The 20,747-nt window shown below is 43.5% G+C and overlaps 1 protein-coding gene across 3 annotated transcripts in view; it reads right to left on the bottom strand.

The window, feature by feature from the left end:
- Positions 1 to 20,747, bottom strand: part of TSHZ2 (teashirt zinc finger homeobox 2) — a 519,460-nt gene that overhangs the window by 220,267 nt on the left and 278,446 nt on the right. The window contains exon 2 of one of the 3 annotated variants that reach the window (XM_054541873.2): positions 8,824 to 11,931. In XM_054541873.2, the coding sequence (XP_054397848.1) occupies positions 8,867 to 11,931 (3,065 nt within the window). In that variant the 3' untranslated portion in view covers positions 8,824 to 8,866. Of the gene's footprint in view, positions 1 to 7,237; positions 11,932 to 20,747 lie in introns of those variants that run through there. The other 2 variants (XM_024238960.3, XM_063720559.1) reach the window with 2 other exon arrangements.

Below are 20,747 nucleotides of genomic sequence, written 5' to 3'. Positions count from 1 at the left end.
CCTAACTCCCCTGCCATGACTTGCTGCACCCCCGCCTGTCCCTGCTCACCTCCAACACCCCTCAAGCCTTTCTCATGCTTGACAGTCTCTCCCTTGTCTTAGCCTTTGTGGCATTGAAAATGTGAAAATTAGTATCTTCCAAGCTCCCTAAGTGTGCCTTCCCTGTCTAGCTCAATGCATTTGAATGTTCTCACTGGGACTTTCTTTGGATGTGTGAAGTCTGTTAGCTGTGTGCCCTGGGGTAAGTCACTGAACCTCTCTAGGCCTTATTTCTCCCCATCTCCCCCACCCCTGAATGCTCTGGCCCTGGCCTCTTTCTCCAGTTTTCATTTTCAATGCTCTCCCCTTGCTGCCCAAGCTGTGTCTCCCCTGACCCCTGATACATCTGCAGATCCACCAGGCCTGCTCTCGCCTTCAGTGGTTGGAGAGGAGCAGGTACTCTTACCGCTTCTTGGGAACCCCTCTCTCTAAGTGCTTCTTGGCCAGTCTCAACATAAACAGACTCTCCCAATGAGGCCTTCCCTGAGCTCCCTGTAAACTGGCAGGCCATGGTGCCCTCTGGCCCTCCACACTGCCATGTTTTCCCTCATTATGACACTTTTTGTCTGTCCATCTCCCCAACAGGAATGCCAGCTCCTAACCTACAGTGAGTGCTCCCCGTAGAGCACCTGAGTGAATAACGGGAGAAGCTTTGTATAAAAAAAAAATCAACACATATCACGGAACAATAACTTGAAGGCTAACTTCATTGAACAAAATCTCCTTTAGCCATAGTTCTTTGCCTACTGGCATGAGTGCTGGGTAGCTTGCAAGGCGTATATTTGGGCTAAAGTTGGTAAAATTTTAGAAACACTTGCTCATTCTGGACATCCATCCTTTGGGCTGGGGGTTTTGGCATGCAAGAAGATTCCACTCTTTGTAGCAAATACAGCCAAGGCACCGTTACACATGTTCAAAAATCAGGTCATTAAGACTATGCACTTTAAAGGCACCATGCTTTGAAACATTGTTTGTTCCGTATACTCTGAAGTTGAGCACTGGCGGCCCAGTGCTGCTTAAGGAGCCCTGCGCTCCGATTCTGATGGCTGTGGCCTGGAGTCTCAGCTCCACTACCTGCTGCTGTGCTACTACTGTGTGATACCTGCTACCTGCACCTGAAACGCCTTCTCTGAGCCTCAGCTTTCTCATCTCTAAAATGGGTATAATATTTACTTTGCAGTTTTGCTGTGAGGATTAGACAAATACCATAGGTCAAATGTGTTGGATAACAGCATTGACTAAATATCATAAGGATTAGAGGACACACACCATTTCACAAGCTACGCTGGCAAAGAGTATTGTGCCCTAAAGCAAGAGATGTATTAGTAGAAGGCAAAAGATTTATATAATCTGAAAAGAAACCACAGTATATCAGGAGAGCAGGGTGACCATCTCACCTGATTTGCCTGGAATTTTCTGGTTTCAGTCTCAAATCCCTGGAACCCTCCCAGCCAAGTACTGGATAAGCCTGAATGATTGGTTCCTCTCCAGGGGAGCCCAGCCTGCCCCCCTCCTCTGAGTAGCAGCAACTTGACGAAATCTTCAGAAGAAGGAAGTAGAGTTTCCTAAAGAACAGCCCAGTATCCTCTGAGATGGGGAAAAGTGGCACTCATGTTAGAGCCCAAAGTCCTAGTGGGGTTACCTTGGGGGAGAGGGGACAAAGAACACCAAGAAACAGGTCCAGTGTCTCCACCTGACCTGCCACCAGATCCAGGGGCTGCGAGCTAGCAGCCTAGGAGTTGAATCTGGTCTTTGATGTACTTTGTTTGGCTTGAAGGGTGTTCAGAACAAAAACAACAAAACAAACTAAAATCCGAACTAAACCAAAACACATCCATAAAAAAAACCCTCTCGACTAGAACACTGTGGGGCTCACACAAAGATCTGGATTTGCTACTTCTTTGGAAACCACTGGTGCTGTGCAAGGCCTCCTTGCTTCCCTGTGACGGCCCCTGCCGGCATGCTAGGGTCCTCCAGGTCATCGCCTAGCCTTGGGAGCACTTGTATTCATGATCCCTAATATTTGGGCACCGGTATCCACTGTTTGCGGCAAATAAACATTCAACAGTCTTGATGCTGAATGCCAGTTTTAAGGGAAATTTGCGTGTATTTATGGCTATGAAGTGTGGGTAGGTGGGAGATGATTCCGTGGCAAGTCAAACTTGCCCAAAATTCATTGAGAAAAAGCTCTTGATCACTGGGTCTCAACAATCAGAAGATGTCTGAGTTGGAAAGTATCTATTTTTTGTTTATTTTCACAGATAAAAGGTATAGAATCAGCCCCATGGAAACACCTTCTGTGCCTAAATATATTCTGTGCCTCCTGCAAGTAAACAAACAAATAAATACACAAGGAAATACATGAACATGTTCCAGGAAACAAACCAAACCAAACAACCATTTTCCATATACTCCTGGCTTCTTGGGCTTCTGGAGGCAAATGTTCTCAACAGCTACACAGAGTTCTGTAAAACCCCCAAATGTGACATGCGCCTGTGGCTGCTGGCGTCCCTTTTCCCTCCAGGTGAGCCTCACATAACATTTACACTGGATTTAATAGGAGAACATGACATGCACTGATTCTCAACAAACTCCTGATCTTCCAGGAGAGAGTCGGGAAAGCAAGCAACTGCACACCAAATCCTCTTCTATTTTGGTACTCTTAACACATTCCCTTATCTCCCTGGCCTACATATCATTTAAATAACTGCCCTGCGATTCTTGCAGGGCGTGGCGTCATGACTGATTTAAAATCCCCGCATTGCTAAAACTGCATTGTTCTTCATCAAGTTGAGTCATTTTTATGTGAAGTGTCAAGCTCCCTAACAAATAACTCCTGCCAGACAAATCAAGTTCCTCGTCTTAGAGCCGAGGCTAAATAGTTTATAGCTTTAATCTGCTCACCGAGGTGTGCAGTCTATGACAGTAATTATAAATGCAAGGAGAAATTATAGCTGAATGCTTTAACTGCATTAGGAGCCGTTTGATGAACAATCATGAACGCCTGCTCATTTCCAACAATAGAGGGCAAGTTAGTGTCAATGCGTTAGAGAGATTTCAGTTCTGCATGGCTTTTTCTCCCATTTACCACGGAATGTCACTTGTCTCCTAGAAAGTAGAAAAAAGCATCGTGGAAAGCTTTAAACTTGATAGTTAAAAAAAAAAAAAGACAAAGAGAAATGCAGGGAAAACTGTTTATCATTATGACTTCTTTTTCTCTGTTTGTTTGGCGGCAGGTTGGGTTTCAAATTAGCTCAGTGAAGGTAAGTGCTTGTTTACTTACTAGAGGCCTTTAAAAAAATCCTCCCCAAGCCATTTTTGAGAGGTCTTTATGGAGAAAGACTTCTTTGCAGGAAGGGTAAGTTCAAAATCCTCACAGGGAGCAGCTCTGGCAATTGTGTGTCCCTCCACCATATTCTGCTCCTCATCCGCAACCACCTAAGCTAATGACACAATTTAGCTCTTTATTTTCCCCTCCTCACTTTCGCAGAAAGACGTTTTTAATTTAGCTGAAGAATTACACAAATGTATTTTAAAGACATAAATCCATATAAAAAATATGAGCTAATTAAAACATTGCACTCCCTGTCGCTCATGGATTTTCAATTTAGCGAAAGAAAAAAGAATTGCATCTGGTTAAATGAAAAGATGATACTGATGGCAGATTGGAGTAAATGAAAAATAATGTTACTCTATATTAAAGCACCAAATTATACACGTCAGGATTGAGCATTCAAAAGTCCAAATGAGGGGGGAAGGTGCAATGGAGGCTGAGATGCATACACGGAGTTAAGCCAAATATTTTTGAAAAAATGCAAATGTTAAGGAAGACGATGCATTTGTTTCTTGCTGCTTGAGAGATGCTAGAGTCTTGTACTTGACCCTGTTTCCTCAGTTCTCATTTCGTTTCCCTAAAATGAATTCCTGAGGGTCAGAATGAGGATGTTCTTTTTTAATCTTAGGTATATGTATTTTCACTGGAATTTGGGTCATTTCTTGGTTAGACACCATATGGCAAATGTATAATTACCTGATTGAACAAGAGCATTAAAAGAAAGAGAACAAGGATGTTCTGCTTCACCCTGCGGGTCAGTCCTGGGCCCCTGAGTTGCAATGTTTGAAAGCTGGAGCCTCCAAAAGGCCCAGGAAAGTGCTCTTTCTCCTCTCAACTCTTAGGCCACATTTTACAGCTTTTTCTCTGGGCTGTTGAAGGTACATCTGGCCATGAGTATTGCCTAGAAACAATCAGGCAAGGAGGAAACCAAGGAGCAGGAGAAAGTTGATGAGCATTGGACAGTCCTGGGTTCAAAACCTACCTCCAGGTTTAGTTTTGCGTTCTTGGACAAATCATGAAACTCTGAGCTTTGGTTTACCTCTCTGCAAAATGAGGATAATATGAATAATTATGCCTGAGTTATAAAAAGAGGCCAGTCAACGGTAGTTTCACTGTCATTGTTATCTGAATCAAAGAGCAGGTTGAGGTTTTGCAGGATTATTAATTAGTTAGAGTTGAGAAGTTGCTGCAAGTTCTCTACACTGCAGGTGAGGCTACGGAGCATGCTAAAAGCATGCAGTGGCTCTGCCTAGAACTTGCTTTTCTTATAGACCTGCTATGTACTTTCTTGTAAACCTACTATGGGCTTTAAGGAAAATAATTACATACATTTAATTCTTACAACCTTTCTATGAGAAGGATATTACGTCCACATCATAAAGATGTAGAAGTGGGGCATGTCTTCATGAAAGCAGGTGAGCTGGGGGTTAAACCCAGCATTCTTTTCTGAACACTGCCTTTGAGACCACTGTTCCCCATCCCGGGTTCCCCCAGAACCAGGCAGAGCCACCTCCTGTGTGCTCCTTTCAGCATTTCCCCTAGAGTTTTTCATCTATTTGTCTGTCACTAGCCTCAAAGGCAGACTCTTGTCCTGGTTATGGCTTACCCCCTGGGAATTAGCGCAGTGCTTGCTGTGGAACGATGGCTTTCTAGATATGTCATAATGAATGAGTGAGGCTCAGAGATTGTAGGACCTTGGGGAATTCAGGCAGAATCTCTCTGCCTCCATTTTCCCTTCCCAATCATGAGTGAATCAACCTCTACTTCATAGGGCTGTTTGTGAGAATAAAGCAAAATAATGTTTGCAAAGTGCTTGCTGCAAGGCTTGGCATGTTTTGCTATTATAATTGGTAGAACTTCTGATTCGCTATTATACTTCCATTGTTAAATATAATAGAGTCTGGTACACAGTAAAAGCACAACCAATATTTGTTGAAGGATGAAAGGAATGCAGGGAGGGAAGAAAAGAAGGAAGGAAAGAAGAAAAAAGGAAGGAAGGAAAGAAGGGAAGGAGGAAGGAATGAAGGAACAAAGGAGGGAAAAGAGGATGAAAGGAAGGGATATTTATTTAATGGAAGAAGGAATGGTTGATGCCATTAACAGATATTAATTTGTCCAGGCTATTTTGTTCTTCCCAACTGCCATATAATCTATGCTGTTAGGGTTGCCAGATTTAGCTAATAAAAATACAGGATGCCCAGTTAAATTTGAATTCTGATAAACAATGAATACTTTTAAAATATAAGTATGGCCCATGCAATATTTGGGCCAGGCTTATACTCAAAACCTATTTGTCATTTATCTGAAATATAAATTTAACTGGACTTCCGTTCTGTATTTTGTCTGGCAACCTTACACGCTTTTCACCCTGAACATGTGTTTTTATCAAGCCGCCCACAACAGAAGTGGCAGCTCATTGGACTAGAATACTTTCCTGCCAACAATTTCAAGGCTAGGTGTGCTGTTAAACTTGTACACTATATTACACGGTAATGACTATAATTTCAAACCTTTATGTATTTCAGACTCATTGATTTGCTCTGTTTAATTTCTATTAGTCAAGAGCATGTGGCTTTTAAAGATATATACAAATACATATTGAAATTGTTTTAGATTACTTATGACCTAAAATAGAGATGCACACTTAACATTCTCTAATGAAATTTTTAATGAAAAGTTGCATTTAATATTTGGCAGAGCATTTTGCAGGATTTAAGATATATCTGGTAAAGGAAAGAAAATTCAGATCAAAAGTTGCGTCTTTCAAAAAACACTGATAGGTTAAAGCTCTCATATTTTCCATGAAATCTTGATCATACTTTCTAAAACATCATGTCATTTTGCACAATTTGTGCTATTATGCATTACAACTAAGATTAGCATTCCAGACAACAGTGATGTCATTTCATGACCATTTACAAACCTTACATGCATCATTCTAAGCAATGGGCAAGGTATTGCATAAATGTTGTTCTAAAAGAGGACCCCGGGGGTGGAGGCATTTTTTTCTAAGGTGACCAAAGCACCAAGAATCGACCTTTGTACAGATGGGGGAAACATTCAGGCAGATAGGAGTATTTTTACGATGAACACAAACACAGCCAGTACCTGCACCATCTTTTCTGTTTACAAAACATACATACACGCCCATGGCTTTGAATGAGTCCCAAACACTCAAAACTGTTTTTCTGCAATCCTCTCAGAACCACAGCCTAACGGTGCTTATAAGGATGGAGCTTTGGTTTCGTATAATGAAAACACCAATACAGTGCTTTCGAGGTCCAAATTAGATATACTCATCCTGCACAAATGCAGAGAGGTGCCAAAATGGCTATCTTATCTATGTATTTAATGGATTTGTAAGTACCTTTTGTATATGTTTTTCCAAATTATTGGTTCACCTTTGAATGCCTAGAACAGGTATCATACATTCCAGATTCTGACTGATGATGGATCAAGCTTTCTTTTCCTTACCTCTCCCTATCTACGTATCACAGTGTTTTGGCAATTATATTAATTTTCTAAAAAAGATTACAAACCTAACAGGTGGAAAAGTGGTCTTTGTTATAGTACAAATAAATATTACCTATTTGTCCTCTTCACCATGGTTTCAACCCACCACTACTGGATTTGAAATATCTTTCTTCTCTCTAAGTATTCTGCGTATGCCCCCCCTCTTTTTTTTTTTTTTTTAAGAACCAGGAAAACATAATGGCAAGTTATTTAAGATTTAAAATGTTATGTAGCAAATAAATAGGACGCTGTTGAGCCCCAAGCTCAGGTGTGAATTCAATGGATGCATTTTGGCTTTTCTTTCAATTCCGTGAGCTGAACAAATCATGCTTGGAAAGAATGAGAAGAATCTGCCAATAACACATTTAATCATCATGATAAAAACATGCAAACCAAAAAGATAGTCTTCATTTGGGGCCAGATAGCAATTAGAGTTATAGGAGCACTCCTCTCCATCAGAAGCATAGATCTCCTCACTCAGGGGAGAGTCCCAGGTCAGATATTTTAACTTTTTATTTCATCTTGGCCATCTTCACACCCAGTAAACCTCTCTGTCTGATGTGAGGCAAGCCCAAAGCCATGCGATATAAATACCGCTCTCTACCTGGAACTCTCCTAGTGTCCTACCTTTCTAGCTTGTTCTGAAAGTCTTCTATTTGTAAACCAATGCTCTGACAATAGGGTATGGTGAGCGATTATATGTTATTAGTTTTTCATATTTGATTGTGAATTAAGAGCTAATTAATTAGGAGCAAATCTGTAACTCAGCATGACGTAAACTGGATTGGTCAGCACAGAAGGTTTAGTTCAGGTTGGGTTCCCATCTTGGGGAATGGCCGAAGGTGGAGGACCACCTGAACGCATAGGAGGGTGCTTAGTGTGTGGGGGCATCATGCTGGAAGGGAGAGAAAAAGAAGTAGAGAAAACACAAACGGGCAAATGAAAGAGATCGGTTAAGACCCAGCCTTGTTTATCCTCAACATTAGAAAATGGCTGGTGAAACTAATCTGCCAAGGCATTTGACCTTGGTCTCTGCCCTGTTTCCTAAAAATGACACATATGGTCTGGGCATGGGTGACTATATAAGGCATGGAACTTCTATGATACATGATGCAAATTATCTTCAAGCTATGGGACTCCATGCACATTAACAGAAGTGTACAGAAAGCCATTTGTTTCTTTATGTGAAATGAAACTCAAGGGCATGCATTGCCTCTGTCTTTGTTAAAGGTGGGCTCTAATATTGGTCTATCCACAAGAAAACCAAAAGCTGAAAGAAGAAAATAAGCTTCTTCCCTTTTCATCTCAATGTTCTGCAAAGAAGAATATTTTTCTACCAACCTGTTAAAGGCACATGCTCATTCATAGGACACTTAACGTAGAAAATAACCAAAGGGAAGAGGTGGAAGGTGGCAATTACTAAAAGTAAGCTGCAAAAAAGCATTCATTACAAGTAACAATCATAAAGACAACTTTAAGCTATTCATGAGCTGATTAAGGAATCTCTGTATAGTAACTACTTCTAGCACTCTCCAATCTTTCTTCCATTGCTCACCTTTTTGTCACTTTATAAGTCATTGGCATTGCTATGGAAAGGTGGGGTGGTGAAATGGAATGGTGACAGAAGTTAGTATCTAATAATTAAAATGAAAGATAGCCTTGGCTGGACACTGGAGCTTGCCTTGGGTAATTCAGGATTATGGATGATGAAGGCCTAAAAAAAGCAGTAGTAATCTGTGAACTTTATCTCTCTAAACCCGTTTTATTTTAGTTCCCAGCTCTAAACTAGAGGACTTGAGAGAATGATTAGGACTTAGTTTTCATGTTCTGGTCTTTCATAAAAATAAATCCTACTCCAGCAAGCTACTATCCTGCTTGGCACTGGGAGACGCTAGCTGCCTCTAAGCAGACCCATCTCCCTGTAAGAAGCTCCTTACCAGGCTAGTCGCAATGCCTCGGAGCAAACCCATACCTGCAGAGCTATTCTTCATCCACGTCTGTTACAAACTGTGAATGGTGTTCGGGTGACTTGCTGTGCGTTTTGCTTAGGTGGAGTTTTACCGCATGTTTGCTCACAAATGTCCGACAGCACAACTTACACTTGAATTTAGAGTCTGTGTCCTCTTCGGCAGCTATTGTTTCTGGAGACCTCTGAGCCGACGATACCCGGGAGATCTCTTGCTCCACCTTGCTTTGCTGGTCCACTGACAAGCGGGTCATGTCCTTCATTTGGAAACCCAGGTGAGATTCTAAGTGACTGATGTAGGTAGAAGGGGTTCTGAACTGGGAGGCACAGTCACTGCAATAAAAGATGGGGTGGCCTTTGTCCATGTTTTTCAGAAATTTTGTCCCGCCCGTTTTCCTAAGCTGGTACTTGACGTTGGCCAGCCAGTGACTGATAGTGGTCATTGAGAGTCCCGTAAACTTTGAGATTTGCATACGCTCTTGTGGGCCCAGATCAGACAGCAGGTATTTGCCCTCTGATGTCTGGAAGAGGCTCGAGGCAAACTGGGCTTGTAGAATCAGAAGATGCTGAGGATTCCAGTTGGACTGCCGGCCTTTTCTTTTATGCAAAGTTGAGACTTCACTGGAGACATCCTCAAAGCGCCTGACATCCATTTCCAGCTTCATGGGGGGGACCCTGGAGGAGGAGGCTGGCTTTGGGGTGGTGGCTTTGGGGAGGACTTTGACCATGTCGGCGATATCAGACAGAGCGTGCTTCTGAGGTGGGGATGTACAGGATTGTGCTTGCGAGGACTCGGCTTTCTTGCTTTTGGACTTGGTCAGGTCGATGGGCTGATCGTTGTTCTCAAACAGGTAGCGCCTGGACACGCTGGCTGACCTTGTGGAGGCGGGACTCAAGACCGGCTTGTCCATGACACTGAGATTCGACTTGTGGAACATGGAAATTGTGCTTGAACTTGGGCTGGAGCAGGAAGGTGAACGCAAGGGCTCCGTGGCTTTGCCCAGGTGATTGTTCAGGACAGACTGCAGGGCGCTGAGCGGGTTGATGCATGGCAGGGCCGGGGCGTGGTTGGCGAGGGCGCACCCGTTGCTCAGAGCAGATGTGGGCTCCAGGGGCTGGGGTTTCTTCTTCTCGCTGCCCTCTTTCATCAGCTTGTCCTCCTCCTTCAGGGGACCCAGCTCGGTCTTTTTGGCTTCTGGAGGTGTTTCGCTTTTGCGGAAAGAATCGCCCTCACTGTGGCTGAAAGATGAGGCCTCTTCATGGGGACTTTCTTTCCCACACTCCTTCACGACTTCATCTTTGTCTTCTGACTCCTTCTTGACTTGAGTGTAAGGGGCCAGGTGTGTGGGCATAGAAACCAGTGGCATCACTTTCCACTTTGGTGCAATGGGCCTCAGCTTGTTGGTGAGATTAGGCCGGATCTGCAGTACCTGGGATCCCATAGGCAAAGGCGGCTTGGTGCCCTCAGACAGCTGGTAGGCCGCGTGGATGCTGGGGTAGGCACTCCAGCTGGGGGCCCCGTTTTGGGCTTTGTTGATGGCTGTGGTGACAGTATTTTCCAAAGATTTCAAAATGTCCCCTCCACCCTTTGAGCCATCTTCCAAGTCCTCCTCCCTTAGGTATTGATATTTGATTGTAGGGTCTAAAGGTTTTTGTAGAGGATCTTCATAGTCCTCGCTTTTCACGACTTTCTCATCCTTGCTGGTTTCCTCTGGCCTTTCTTTTTTATTCTCTTTCTTTAACTCAGTTGTAGAGGCTGTACAATCTGATGCTAAGTTACTGGATGGCTTGGGAGCCAGAGAGTCACCGTTCGGGGCCTCGGACAACGACTGCATTTTCTCCACTGCTAGCGGGTCTAATACCAGCTGCTTCCCTTTCTTGGAGGCAGAGCTGGTGACCTTGAGAAAGTGACCTGTGACCATCATATGGGTGGTGAGCTGCTGCAAGGTGTCATGGGAGCTCCCACACTCCATGCACTTTAAGATCTGGGACTTGCAGGCCTCAAACTGCCAGGTGTAGCTGGCTCCATTTTGGTAGCCATAGCGGTTGTTGGAGGACAAATGCAAGTTGGCGTTCTTCTGAGAAGAAAAAGAATCTGCAAAAGATCCTGTGGTTGAATCGGGGGAACACGGCCGATTGACATCAAAAACGCGTTTCTTAGCCGGGGTGACCATTTTCGAGGAAATGGTTGGGACTGGCTCCTTCAAAGGCACTTTTTGGTAATGTTTTGTTTTAATCATGTGGACGCTCAAATCTTGGAGGGAATCGAAGGAGTCGCCACAAAACATACATTTCAGAACCTTTTGAGCATCCTCTTTGTCCATATCCTGGAAAGCCCTTTTCCTGGGCTTTGAATAACTCGCGGGTCTGAGCTTGTCCTTTTTGCGGTTGTCATCTTGATAGTGGCCCGTTTCATTCATGTGCACAGTCAACTCGACTAGGGTGTCGTAGGCCGCGCTGCACTGTCGGCATCGGAATCTGCTGGCCCCTGTGAACACAGTCCCGCACATCTTGCTGCTCTGCCGGTACAGCTGCACCGAGCTGAACAGGCTGGGTTTTGAGACGGACCTAGAAGGCAAGTTCTGCTGCAGGCTTTTGGACAGAGCGTCTTGGTGCCAATCAAAATCACTCTTGTTGCTGCCGTTTCGGGTGTCACAGTTCCTCCTGTCACTATTGGACAGCTTGAAGCCAAGGCCCAGGCCTGACCAGTAGGAATCCGACAGGATGTTGGCGTAGACAGCGGTCATTTTATCCATGCAATCGTGTGCTTCGTTTGGAAGCTTGACGTGAGTGTTTGCTTTCTTGTCCGAGGCATCTCGGCTGCAGACACTCTTGATGTCCGACACCTGATCACTGGCGTCGCTCAGCAGAGACTCGTTCTCGGCATCCTGATTGGACAAATGACTTCCTGGAGAGTTCTGGTAGCTAAAGCAGCCTTTTTGCTCTGGGCCCGTTTCTAGCTCCTCGTCCGTCCCTGTGTCATTGCCACCCTGCAGTTGAGCTACTGAACTGCTGTCCTCCTCCTCCTCTTCTTCTTTTATTTCCTCCTCTTCTTTCAGCTGTTCCTCCTGGGCGTAGCCTGCAAGAGAAGAAGAAGAGATGAAACGACAGTAACAGGCTCCATATTCCATTCCAATTTTCTCACATAGACTAAGTGCTTCCCATGCCGAGCTGACCAGTGATTTCATCTACACTTTTATGCACTGTGAGCAGTGGACACAGGAAAAGTCAAATGGTGTCTTTCGTGCCATCTAGTGCTTTTTTTTTTTTTTTTTTTTTTAATTGGCAGGAGTCATAATTCTTTATAAACGCCTAGGATCCCAAGTTAATAATTTTCAGGTTTAAGGAATATCTTTCTAATATTCCTGTAATGGGATAGTTGCTAAATTCATGTGTATGACTTTTAGGAAATCTGGATTGAAATTCATATCCCATTAAAGTTATATCTCTACAGGGAAGAATGTTGGCTCATAGGGAGACTAAGACTTGACTCTTGGCATCTAGATGGTAAAGTTTACCAAGACACTTGGATATATTGGCATATAACCATATAAATAAATCAATTTTGAGTGCTCAGAAGTAATTTGGATTCACAGCCATTATATTTTTTGATAGCCACTGTCTTTTTGCTATAACATTTTTATTTGTAGAGAATCACACAGCAGGAAGAGAGATTATGGGGTATGCAAATAAAATCTTCTGTTGATAGTTGAAAAATTATATAAGCTCAGCAAATATAACGACTTTAAAATAATCGCAAATGGTGCTAGAATGGGAGATTTGGTGACTATCTTATTATTCTAAAACAGGTTTATGAAGACCTTTCCAGACAAGGTTGAAAATGCCCTCTCGATCTTGTGCCTGTAATTTCAAATGCACTGTGATTTGTGGGTACCCGTCATGAGATGCCAATTATATATTTGATTTGTAGATGCAAAATGCTATTGGGGATGCATGCTTTCCCTTCTCTGAAAGGATTTAGGACCAGTAATTGCATAGGGAAAATGAAGACATGAGCGAGCTGGTGCAAAGGGAATTAATGGGCAAATATCCATCAATGGAGATGGGGAATGTGACATTATGCCTATGGGCTCATTTTCTTCACCTGGCCTTTTCAGAACCATGCAGATAAAATGCAACCAAAGAAATCCCAAAGAAAAGGAGATCCAGTTTTAGGTTTGCAAGGCCTGCACAATCTTAATGCAATATCTTCTTTATGAACTTCTATTTCCTCTCTCTGTGGCAGGTAGCGACTTGGGGAAAACCTTAGAGCAGGCTCTGTTATTTCCAGTCACTAAGGACAAAGCTTGGAAGAGGAGTGGTCATGTGCTGGAGGTCCGTCCTGTGAGGCAGGCACAGAGAATTAGAAGAGAGGGGATTTTCTAGGATAAAGCAGCTACAATCAGCAACTCCAAAGGCTGCCACTGCTGCTGCTGCTGAAGATAAAGAATACTTATTGAGCAATTGCTGTCTCCTAGGAAGTAAGCTAAACACTGCAAATGCATTCTTTCATTTTGTCTAATATCTGCATGAAGTAGCCACTATTATTTTCATTTCACAGAGGGGGAAACTGAGGCTTTAAGGTAAGGAAATTCACCCAAGGCCACACAGCTAGCGTTGCAGAGTGAGGACATACACCCAAGTCTGCCTGATGGGAGAATGCCCGAATACAGGAGATGCCGCTGTCTTTGTATTGCCAACCTAATGAAGAAGAACCCTTTGATGAGACCCAAAGGCTAAAGGTTAAGCAGTGGAATTTCATTGAAATGTCACTAAATAGATAACCACATCAGAGGGGAAAACTGTGGGACAACTGGAGAGAAGAGCCATGATTTTAGTGACAGAATACCATAAAACAAGATGAAATGTATAAATTCAGTCTAGCCACGAGTTTTATGGTTGTGTTAGTTATTTTACTGCTATTGGTATGGTGTGTTTTACCTTCCTAGCAAATTGACAGGTGGATTTTTTATTAAATTGGCCTTACTGGTCTCTAGTCTCAAAAATTGGTTTGAAAAAACAACAACTACTCAATCTAGTCCAAAAACCATTAATAAGCGGTCACAACTTGCAGGAAAACTGTAGTTTAAAATGACCATATGGCCTAATTAGATTATTCCTGTCGGTATCATCCCATTTTCTTTTTCCTGGATTAACTTGTATGTTTGCAAAAAATAGATATACCATTCAAAGAGAAAGTCTCTGTTATAAAATTAATACACTAAATAACAACTGATAAAATAAGTTGTTACTGAGCCAAGTAACATACATCAGAGAATCAGACAAATTTCATCAATCAAATAGGGTCACTTTGAGAATGAAGGGGTGCTATTACTCTGGAACATATGCTGGGTCAACAGGTATTCAGCAGGATGTTCCAGGCCAACTAAGACACGTGACAACACCTATGGATAATGTAATCACAGCAACAAAGAAGCAAGTAAAGAAATCTGGAGATTTGGTGGCCACGAGGACTTTCTGTCATCACAATTGACTAAGAGCATTTCTGGGTTTCATTCATCTCAGTATTTTCAGTGCCTAGCACTGTGCCTGACATCTAGCAAGAAGTTGGGAGGTAATTCATGTTATTTTGTGTGTACATGGATGAAATATACGTATATGCACTCTAATGCGTGCACCTGTGTGTACACACACACACACACACACAATCTGCCCACCCAATATAGTCATTTTCAAACTAGGAGAAAAGAAGTGTTCTTTTCTTTTTTTTTTCACTGACATTTGGAAACAGAGCTTTCCGGACCAGCTCAACCTCACAATCTACTTTGTCCTTCTAAATGGATTCCCCAGAAGAAAAGTCAGAGACAGCAAACGCCTCCCCCACAATACAGATAAAATTTTCTGCTTAATTAGCCATTGACATGTTTACTATAACCTTTACAGAAGAGTAACTCGTGCTGAGAGACCCTTTTTGTCTGTTTTCTTCTGCAGAGCAGACTAAATCTCATGCACTGGATAAGGTAAGGCATTGAAAAGCCTCATACAAAAAGTGCCAAACATCTGTCAAAGTGAGTGTATTTTAACAATGGCTGAGGGTTCCAAGGAGTTTTTTTTAAAAAAACACATTTCAATATTATACATCTAAAACTGTTCACTTGACTTAAGTGATTTTGTTTGCCACCAGCAGTTGGGGCAAGAGAGGAAAGGCAGCCAGAACAGGGGTGATCTGGGTGAATAATGAGTATCAGTCTCTCTGTCTCTCTATTGATGACTTGTTTAATAAGATTGCATCTTGTGTAAGTCTTAGTATAAGTGGATGAGTGGCAAGTTTATTCTTATGAATACTTATTTAATGAAAGAAAACTATCACAGTTATGCCAAAGCACAGGACAAAAGAACTGTTCTCTATAGAACTTCCTTGTTGATTGGGGGTCGAAGATCAAACTTCGTAGTGGCAAAAATTTCCTTTTCCAACCTAAATTTCCAGTTTCATCCATTTCCCCCGCTTGATTCTGGCCACATGAGATGTCCCCATTCCTGGAACAGCTGATTCATGAGCAAATCCGGTCCATTCTTTGACTGAACTACTAACTCAAGAGGCCATTTTTCTCCCACTCCACGGCCACTGTTCTAGCCTGGGCCACCATATTGTCCCCTAGGTTGGACAATGAGCTTCCTGCTTCTACTTCCCACAGTCTGCTCTTCAGTGAACTGCTAGAAGATTCTTTGTAAAAGGGATTAGGTCATGACGTCCTTCTGTTTTAACTCCTGCAGTGTCTTTCTGTTGCACTTACAATAAAATCTCAACCCTTAGTATGGTCTACAAGAGCATGCAGGGTATGCCCTAGGCCAACCTCCCTGCCCCTCTCTCAGCACCCACGACCTTCTCATCATGCCTAGGAAGCAATAATCTACTTGCTCCTCCTTGACCCCACCAATCCTTCTGACTGAGGCTTTCTGCCTTTGCAGATTTTTCTGACCCAAAAGTTCTCCGTCTGCACCATCACATAGCAGGTTCCATCAAGCCTCAGCTCCAATGGGCCCTTCTCAGTGAGGCCTTTTCTGATGTCTCCCCTGCTCTGTGTAACTATCCATCACATCACCCTACTGCCTGAAATCCCTGGAGCACTTACCAGACTCTGAAATAAGCCCATTTGTTTATTGATTGATGTCTTCTTCTATTGAATGTAAGGTTAGAATATCTATCCCCATGCAGTCAGAATGCTCCTCCCCAGTGCTCAGTTCACATCCTGGCACAGAGTGATGTCCGCAAACTATTTGAGTGAATGAATGAATAGATTACACAGTAAAAATGATTATTCCAGCGGCAAACTTTGGCTCCATTCCTCAGCAGTGCAATTGGTACTTCTGGTGGGTAAAGATCTCCCCACCCTCAGCCCGTGTAGATAGATGTGAATTACAATCATACTAATCAACTTCACTCAATGATAAAACCAGAGCATCAGCTGTGCGCCGAGGCTCACACTTGTAATCCCAGCATTTTGCGAGGCTGAGGCAGGTGGATCACCCGAGGTCAGGAGTTCGAGACCAGCCTGGCCAACATGGTGAAACCCAGTTTCTACCAAAAAAAAGAAAATTAGCCAGGTGTGGTGGCACACGCCTGTAATCCCAGCTACTCGGGAGGCTGAGGCAGGAGAACCACTTGAAGCGGGAGACGGAGGTTGTAATGAGCTGATATTGTGCCACTGCACTCCAGCCTGGGCAACAGAGTGAGACTCTGTCTAAAATAAAATAAAACAAAATGAAATAAAATAAAATAAAACCAGAGCATTCCCATAAATCATCTTTTCAGAACAACCCAGCTACCAACTTCCTTGCTGCCCAACTTCTTTGAGCTGTGGATTTATACTCCTAAGTATAAAGGCTGCAAATAAGCAACAAGACCACAAAGCATCAGAATCTATGCTCTTAATGTGAAGAGACTTTGATTCAACAAAGATTCACACATGGGAACTTTGAAAGTATGGACTAATTTTATCATGGATAAAGTCCAGTAGCTGGTCTACTATAAACAACATTACACATGTATTAGCAGACATACATATTAGAGTAGCCTTCCCCTGAATTCTTCATTTAAAAAAGGAGAAATATTATTGGAGAAGAATATTTTATATGCTGCATTTGTTTTACCCTAATAGTATGTGGGTAAAAATTAGAAATAAACACTTACATTTTATTTTCTTCCTAGAGAAATTTTCTTTCATATGAAAAGTTAATGGCTGGATATGGTGGCTCACACCTGTAATCTCAGTACTTGTGGGAAACTGAGGCATGAGGATTACTTGAGCCCAGGAGTTGGAGACCAGCCTGTGCAACATAGCAAGACCATTTCTACAAAAAATGTAAAAAAAATAGCCAGGCATAATGGTGCACGCCTATGGTCCCAGCTACTCGGGTGGCTGTGGTGGGAGGATCACTTGAGCCCAGAAGGTTGAGGCTGCAGTGAGCTGTGATCACGCGACTGCACTGCAGTCTGGGTGACACAGCAAGATCCTGTCCCAAAAAAAAAACAACAACAAAAAGAGGAAAACAATTATTTTTAAAACTATACCACCTCAATTGTTTCCAAACCGCTAGTCAGAATGATTTAAATGAAATTGTGCAAAATAATTCGTGGGTGGTATGGAGTTAGATATCAGACTTTTGCTAGGCATACGTTTCTGTAGTCACCTTGAAAGTCCACAGTAGTGTTTACAGTAAAAACACTGACAGTTTTAAAAATGGCAGCAGAGATGGAACCGATATAACATAAGAACAATTTAAAACTCAAGAAGGCTGATTTTTAAAAACTAAACCAGAATTCAACCAAGACCTCATTTAAAAACATATCCAATGGTGACAGGATCATTTTCACCAATCTACTGCACTAAATGACTGTTTAAAGTCGCAGGAAGATGCCACAGGGTTCAAGGCAGACGTAAATGAGGAGATCGTGAGAATTTCTCAGCGTGTACCCAGTAGGTACAAAAAATGATGACTCGGAATAAGAGCTCCCTGTCATGAGTCTCTAGTGTTTTGGTGACTGTGGTCTAAAAGTCTGTTAGTATGTATATTATTATTGGCACTAATTGGCATGCATGTTGGCAGGCTGAGTAAAGAGATACAGGATTCAGTGTTCAAGGAAGCTGAGCTATTCTCAAGGGTAGCCAGGCCTGGAGTGAGGGCCTCTCAGAGGGCCATTTGGAGGGATCCCTCTGCTTTTTGTTTCAGGAGAGAGGAAGTCTAGAGAGCTGTGGGATCCTTGCACCATTCCTGAGCACAGACTTCATTTACAGAGAATCCAGGTACCACAGGCCAGGGCCCAGTGTGTTTGCTGGCTGGAGAAGTTATCTACGTTCATGCACATTTTTAAACAGAAAAATGTTCAAAAAGAAACATGACATTTGTGGTGCATGGATTTTTATCCCTGGCATGCCACATATAACATAAGTGTTACTGATATATACGGATCAAGAGAGAAGAGTCTGCTCCCTCCTCTGTCTGAAAGTCAGAACCAAACAAATAGAATTCTTTGTTTAAAGGACTGCTGGAGATGGCGCGGGTACACTGATGCGGGGCCATCCTGAGCCCATGAGTACTCTGCGGAGATAAATGGGGAGGTTTCTGGTGGTCATCAAAACAACAATCTCTCTCTTTTTTTTCAATTTCCTGAAGATGGTTTGGGTAATTGGAATGCTTTACATGTACCGCGCATGCATACCAGGTGGGGTCCATCTGAACACTTAATGTACGCTTGTTGCTTCTTTCTTGGGCCATCGTTATAGCTCTTTGGACTGTAAAATGTTTTCTAATCACATTTTGTGAATTTCTCCACATTTTGGTCATCAGCAAAAAAACGGCTAAGCTAGTTTAAGTCAGGGGAAGTGGATATTCTGTCTTCCCTTTGTGGTTCATCTGTTTATTCATTTAATCAAGAAATATTTATTCTGCAGTTACCACATGCAAGACGCTTTAGTGGAGTTTCACTAGGACTTTCGTCACAGTGGGTCTTTCAAGGCCAAGGCAAGTAGAGAGGTGAGTTATGTAGAGAAGTTGGATACTGAGGTTATGGAGTGAGAGGTCATGAAAAGGTCACACATTACTGAAGGCAGGCAGGTAATGAAAATGGGCGAAGCAGGCCAGGTGGAGGAAAATCCGTTCTCAGTTGTGAAGGTAAGTAATCATGGATGCTCAGCTAGACTGGACACTTGCCTGGAGGACACCGAGGGCTGTGAGTAACAGGAAAGTTTATGGCACATCAAAAGCACAGCAGACCAGGTGCAGTGGCTCACGCCTGTAATCCCAGCACTTTGAGAGGCAGAAGTGGGCGGATCATATGAGGTCAGGAGTTTGAGACCAGCCTGGCCAACATGGTGAAACCCCATCTCTACTAAAAATACAAAAAATTAGCCGGGTATGGTGGTGCATGCCGGTAATCTCAGCTACTTGGGAGGCTGAGAGGCAGGAGAATCACTTGAGCACGGGAGGCGGAGGTTGCAGAGAGCCGAGATCATGCCACTGCATTCCAGCCTGTCCAAGAGAGCAAGACTCTGTCTCAAAAAAAAAAAAAAAAAAAAAAAAAAAAAAGAAGATGGCCGAATAGGAACAGCTCCTGTCTACAGCTCCCAGCGCGAGCGACGCAGAAGACGGGTGATTTCTGCATTTCCATCTGAGGTACCGTGTTCATCTCACTAGGGAGTGCCAGACAGTGGGCGCAGGTCAGTGGGTGAGCGCACCGTGCGCCAGCCGAAGCAGGGGCGAGGCATTGCCTCACTCGGGAAGCGCAAGGGGTCAGGGAGTTCCCTTTCCAGGGGTGACAGACGGCACCTGGAAAATCGGGCCACTCCCACCCGAATACTGTGCTTTTCCGACGGGCTTAGGAAACGGTGCCCCAGGAGAGTATAGCCTGCACCTGGCTCAGAGGGTCCTACGCCCACGGAGTCTCGCTGATTGCTAGCACAGCAGTCTGAGATCAAACAGCAAGTCGGCAGCGAGGCTGGGGGAGGGGCGCCCGCCATTGCCCAGGCTCGCTTAGGTAAACAAAGCAGCCTGGAAGCTTGAACTGGGTGGAGCCCACCACAGCTCAAGGAGGCCTGCCTGCCTCTGTAGGCTCCACCTCTGGGGGCAGGACACAGACAAACAAAAAGACAGCAGTAACCTCTGCAGACTTAAATGTCCCTGTCTGACAGCTGTGAGGAGAGCAGTGGTTCTCCCAGCACGCAGCTGGAGATCTGAGAACGGGCAGACTGCCTCCTCATGTGGGTCCCTGACCCCTGACCCCCGAGCAGCCTAACTGGTAGGCACCCCCCAGCAGGGGCAGACTGACACCTCACACGGCCGGCCAGGTACTCCAACAGACCTGCAGCTGAGGGTTCTGTCTGTTAGAAGGAAAACTAACAGAAAGGACATCCACACCAAAAACCCATCTGTACATCACCATCATCAAAGACCAAAAGTAGATAAAACCACAAAGATGGGGAAAAAACAGAGCAGAAAAACTGGAAACTCTAAAAACCAGAGTACCTCTCCTCCTCCAAAGGAACGCAGTTCCTCACCAGCAACGGAACAAAGCTGGACGGAAAATGACTTTGACGAGCTGAGAGAAGAAGGCTTCAGACGATCAAATTACTCCGAGCTACGGGAGGATATTCAAACCAAAGGCAAAGAAGTTGAAAACTTTGAAAAAAATTTAGAAGAATGTATAACTAGAATAACCAATACAGAGAAGTGCTTAAAGGAGCTAATGGAGCTGAAAACCAAGGCTCGAGAACTACGTGAAGAATGCAGAAGCCTCAGGAGCCGATGCGATCAAATGGAAGAAAGGGTATCAGCCCTGGAAGATGAAATGAATGAAATGAAGCGAGAAGGGAAGTTTAGAGAAAAAAGAATAAAAAGAAACGAGCAAAGCCTCCAAGAAATGTGGGACTATGTGAA

This window comes from Pongo abelii, chromosome 21, assembly GCF_028885655.2.
Source record: "Pongo abelii isolate AG06213 chromosome 21, NHGRI_mPonAbe1-v2.0_pri, whole genome shotgun sequence".
Classification (NCBI taxonomy): Eukaryota; Metazoa; Chordata; class Mammalia; order Primates; family Hominidae; genus Pongo; species Pongo abelii.
Note: the sequence above shows the minus strand (reverse complement) of the source record. Positions and strands in the feature narration are given on the sequence as shown.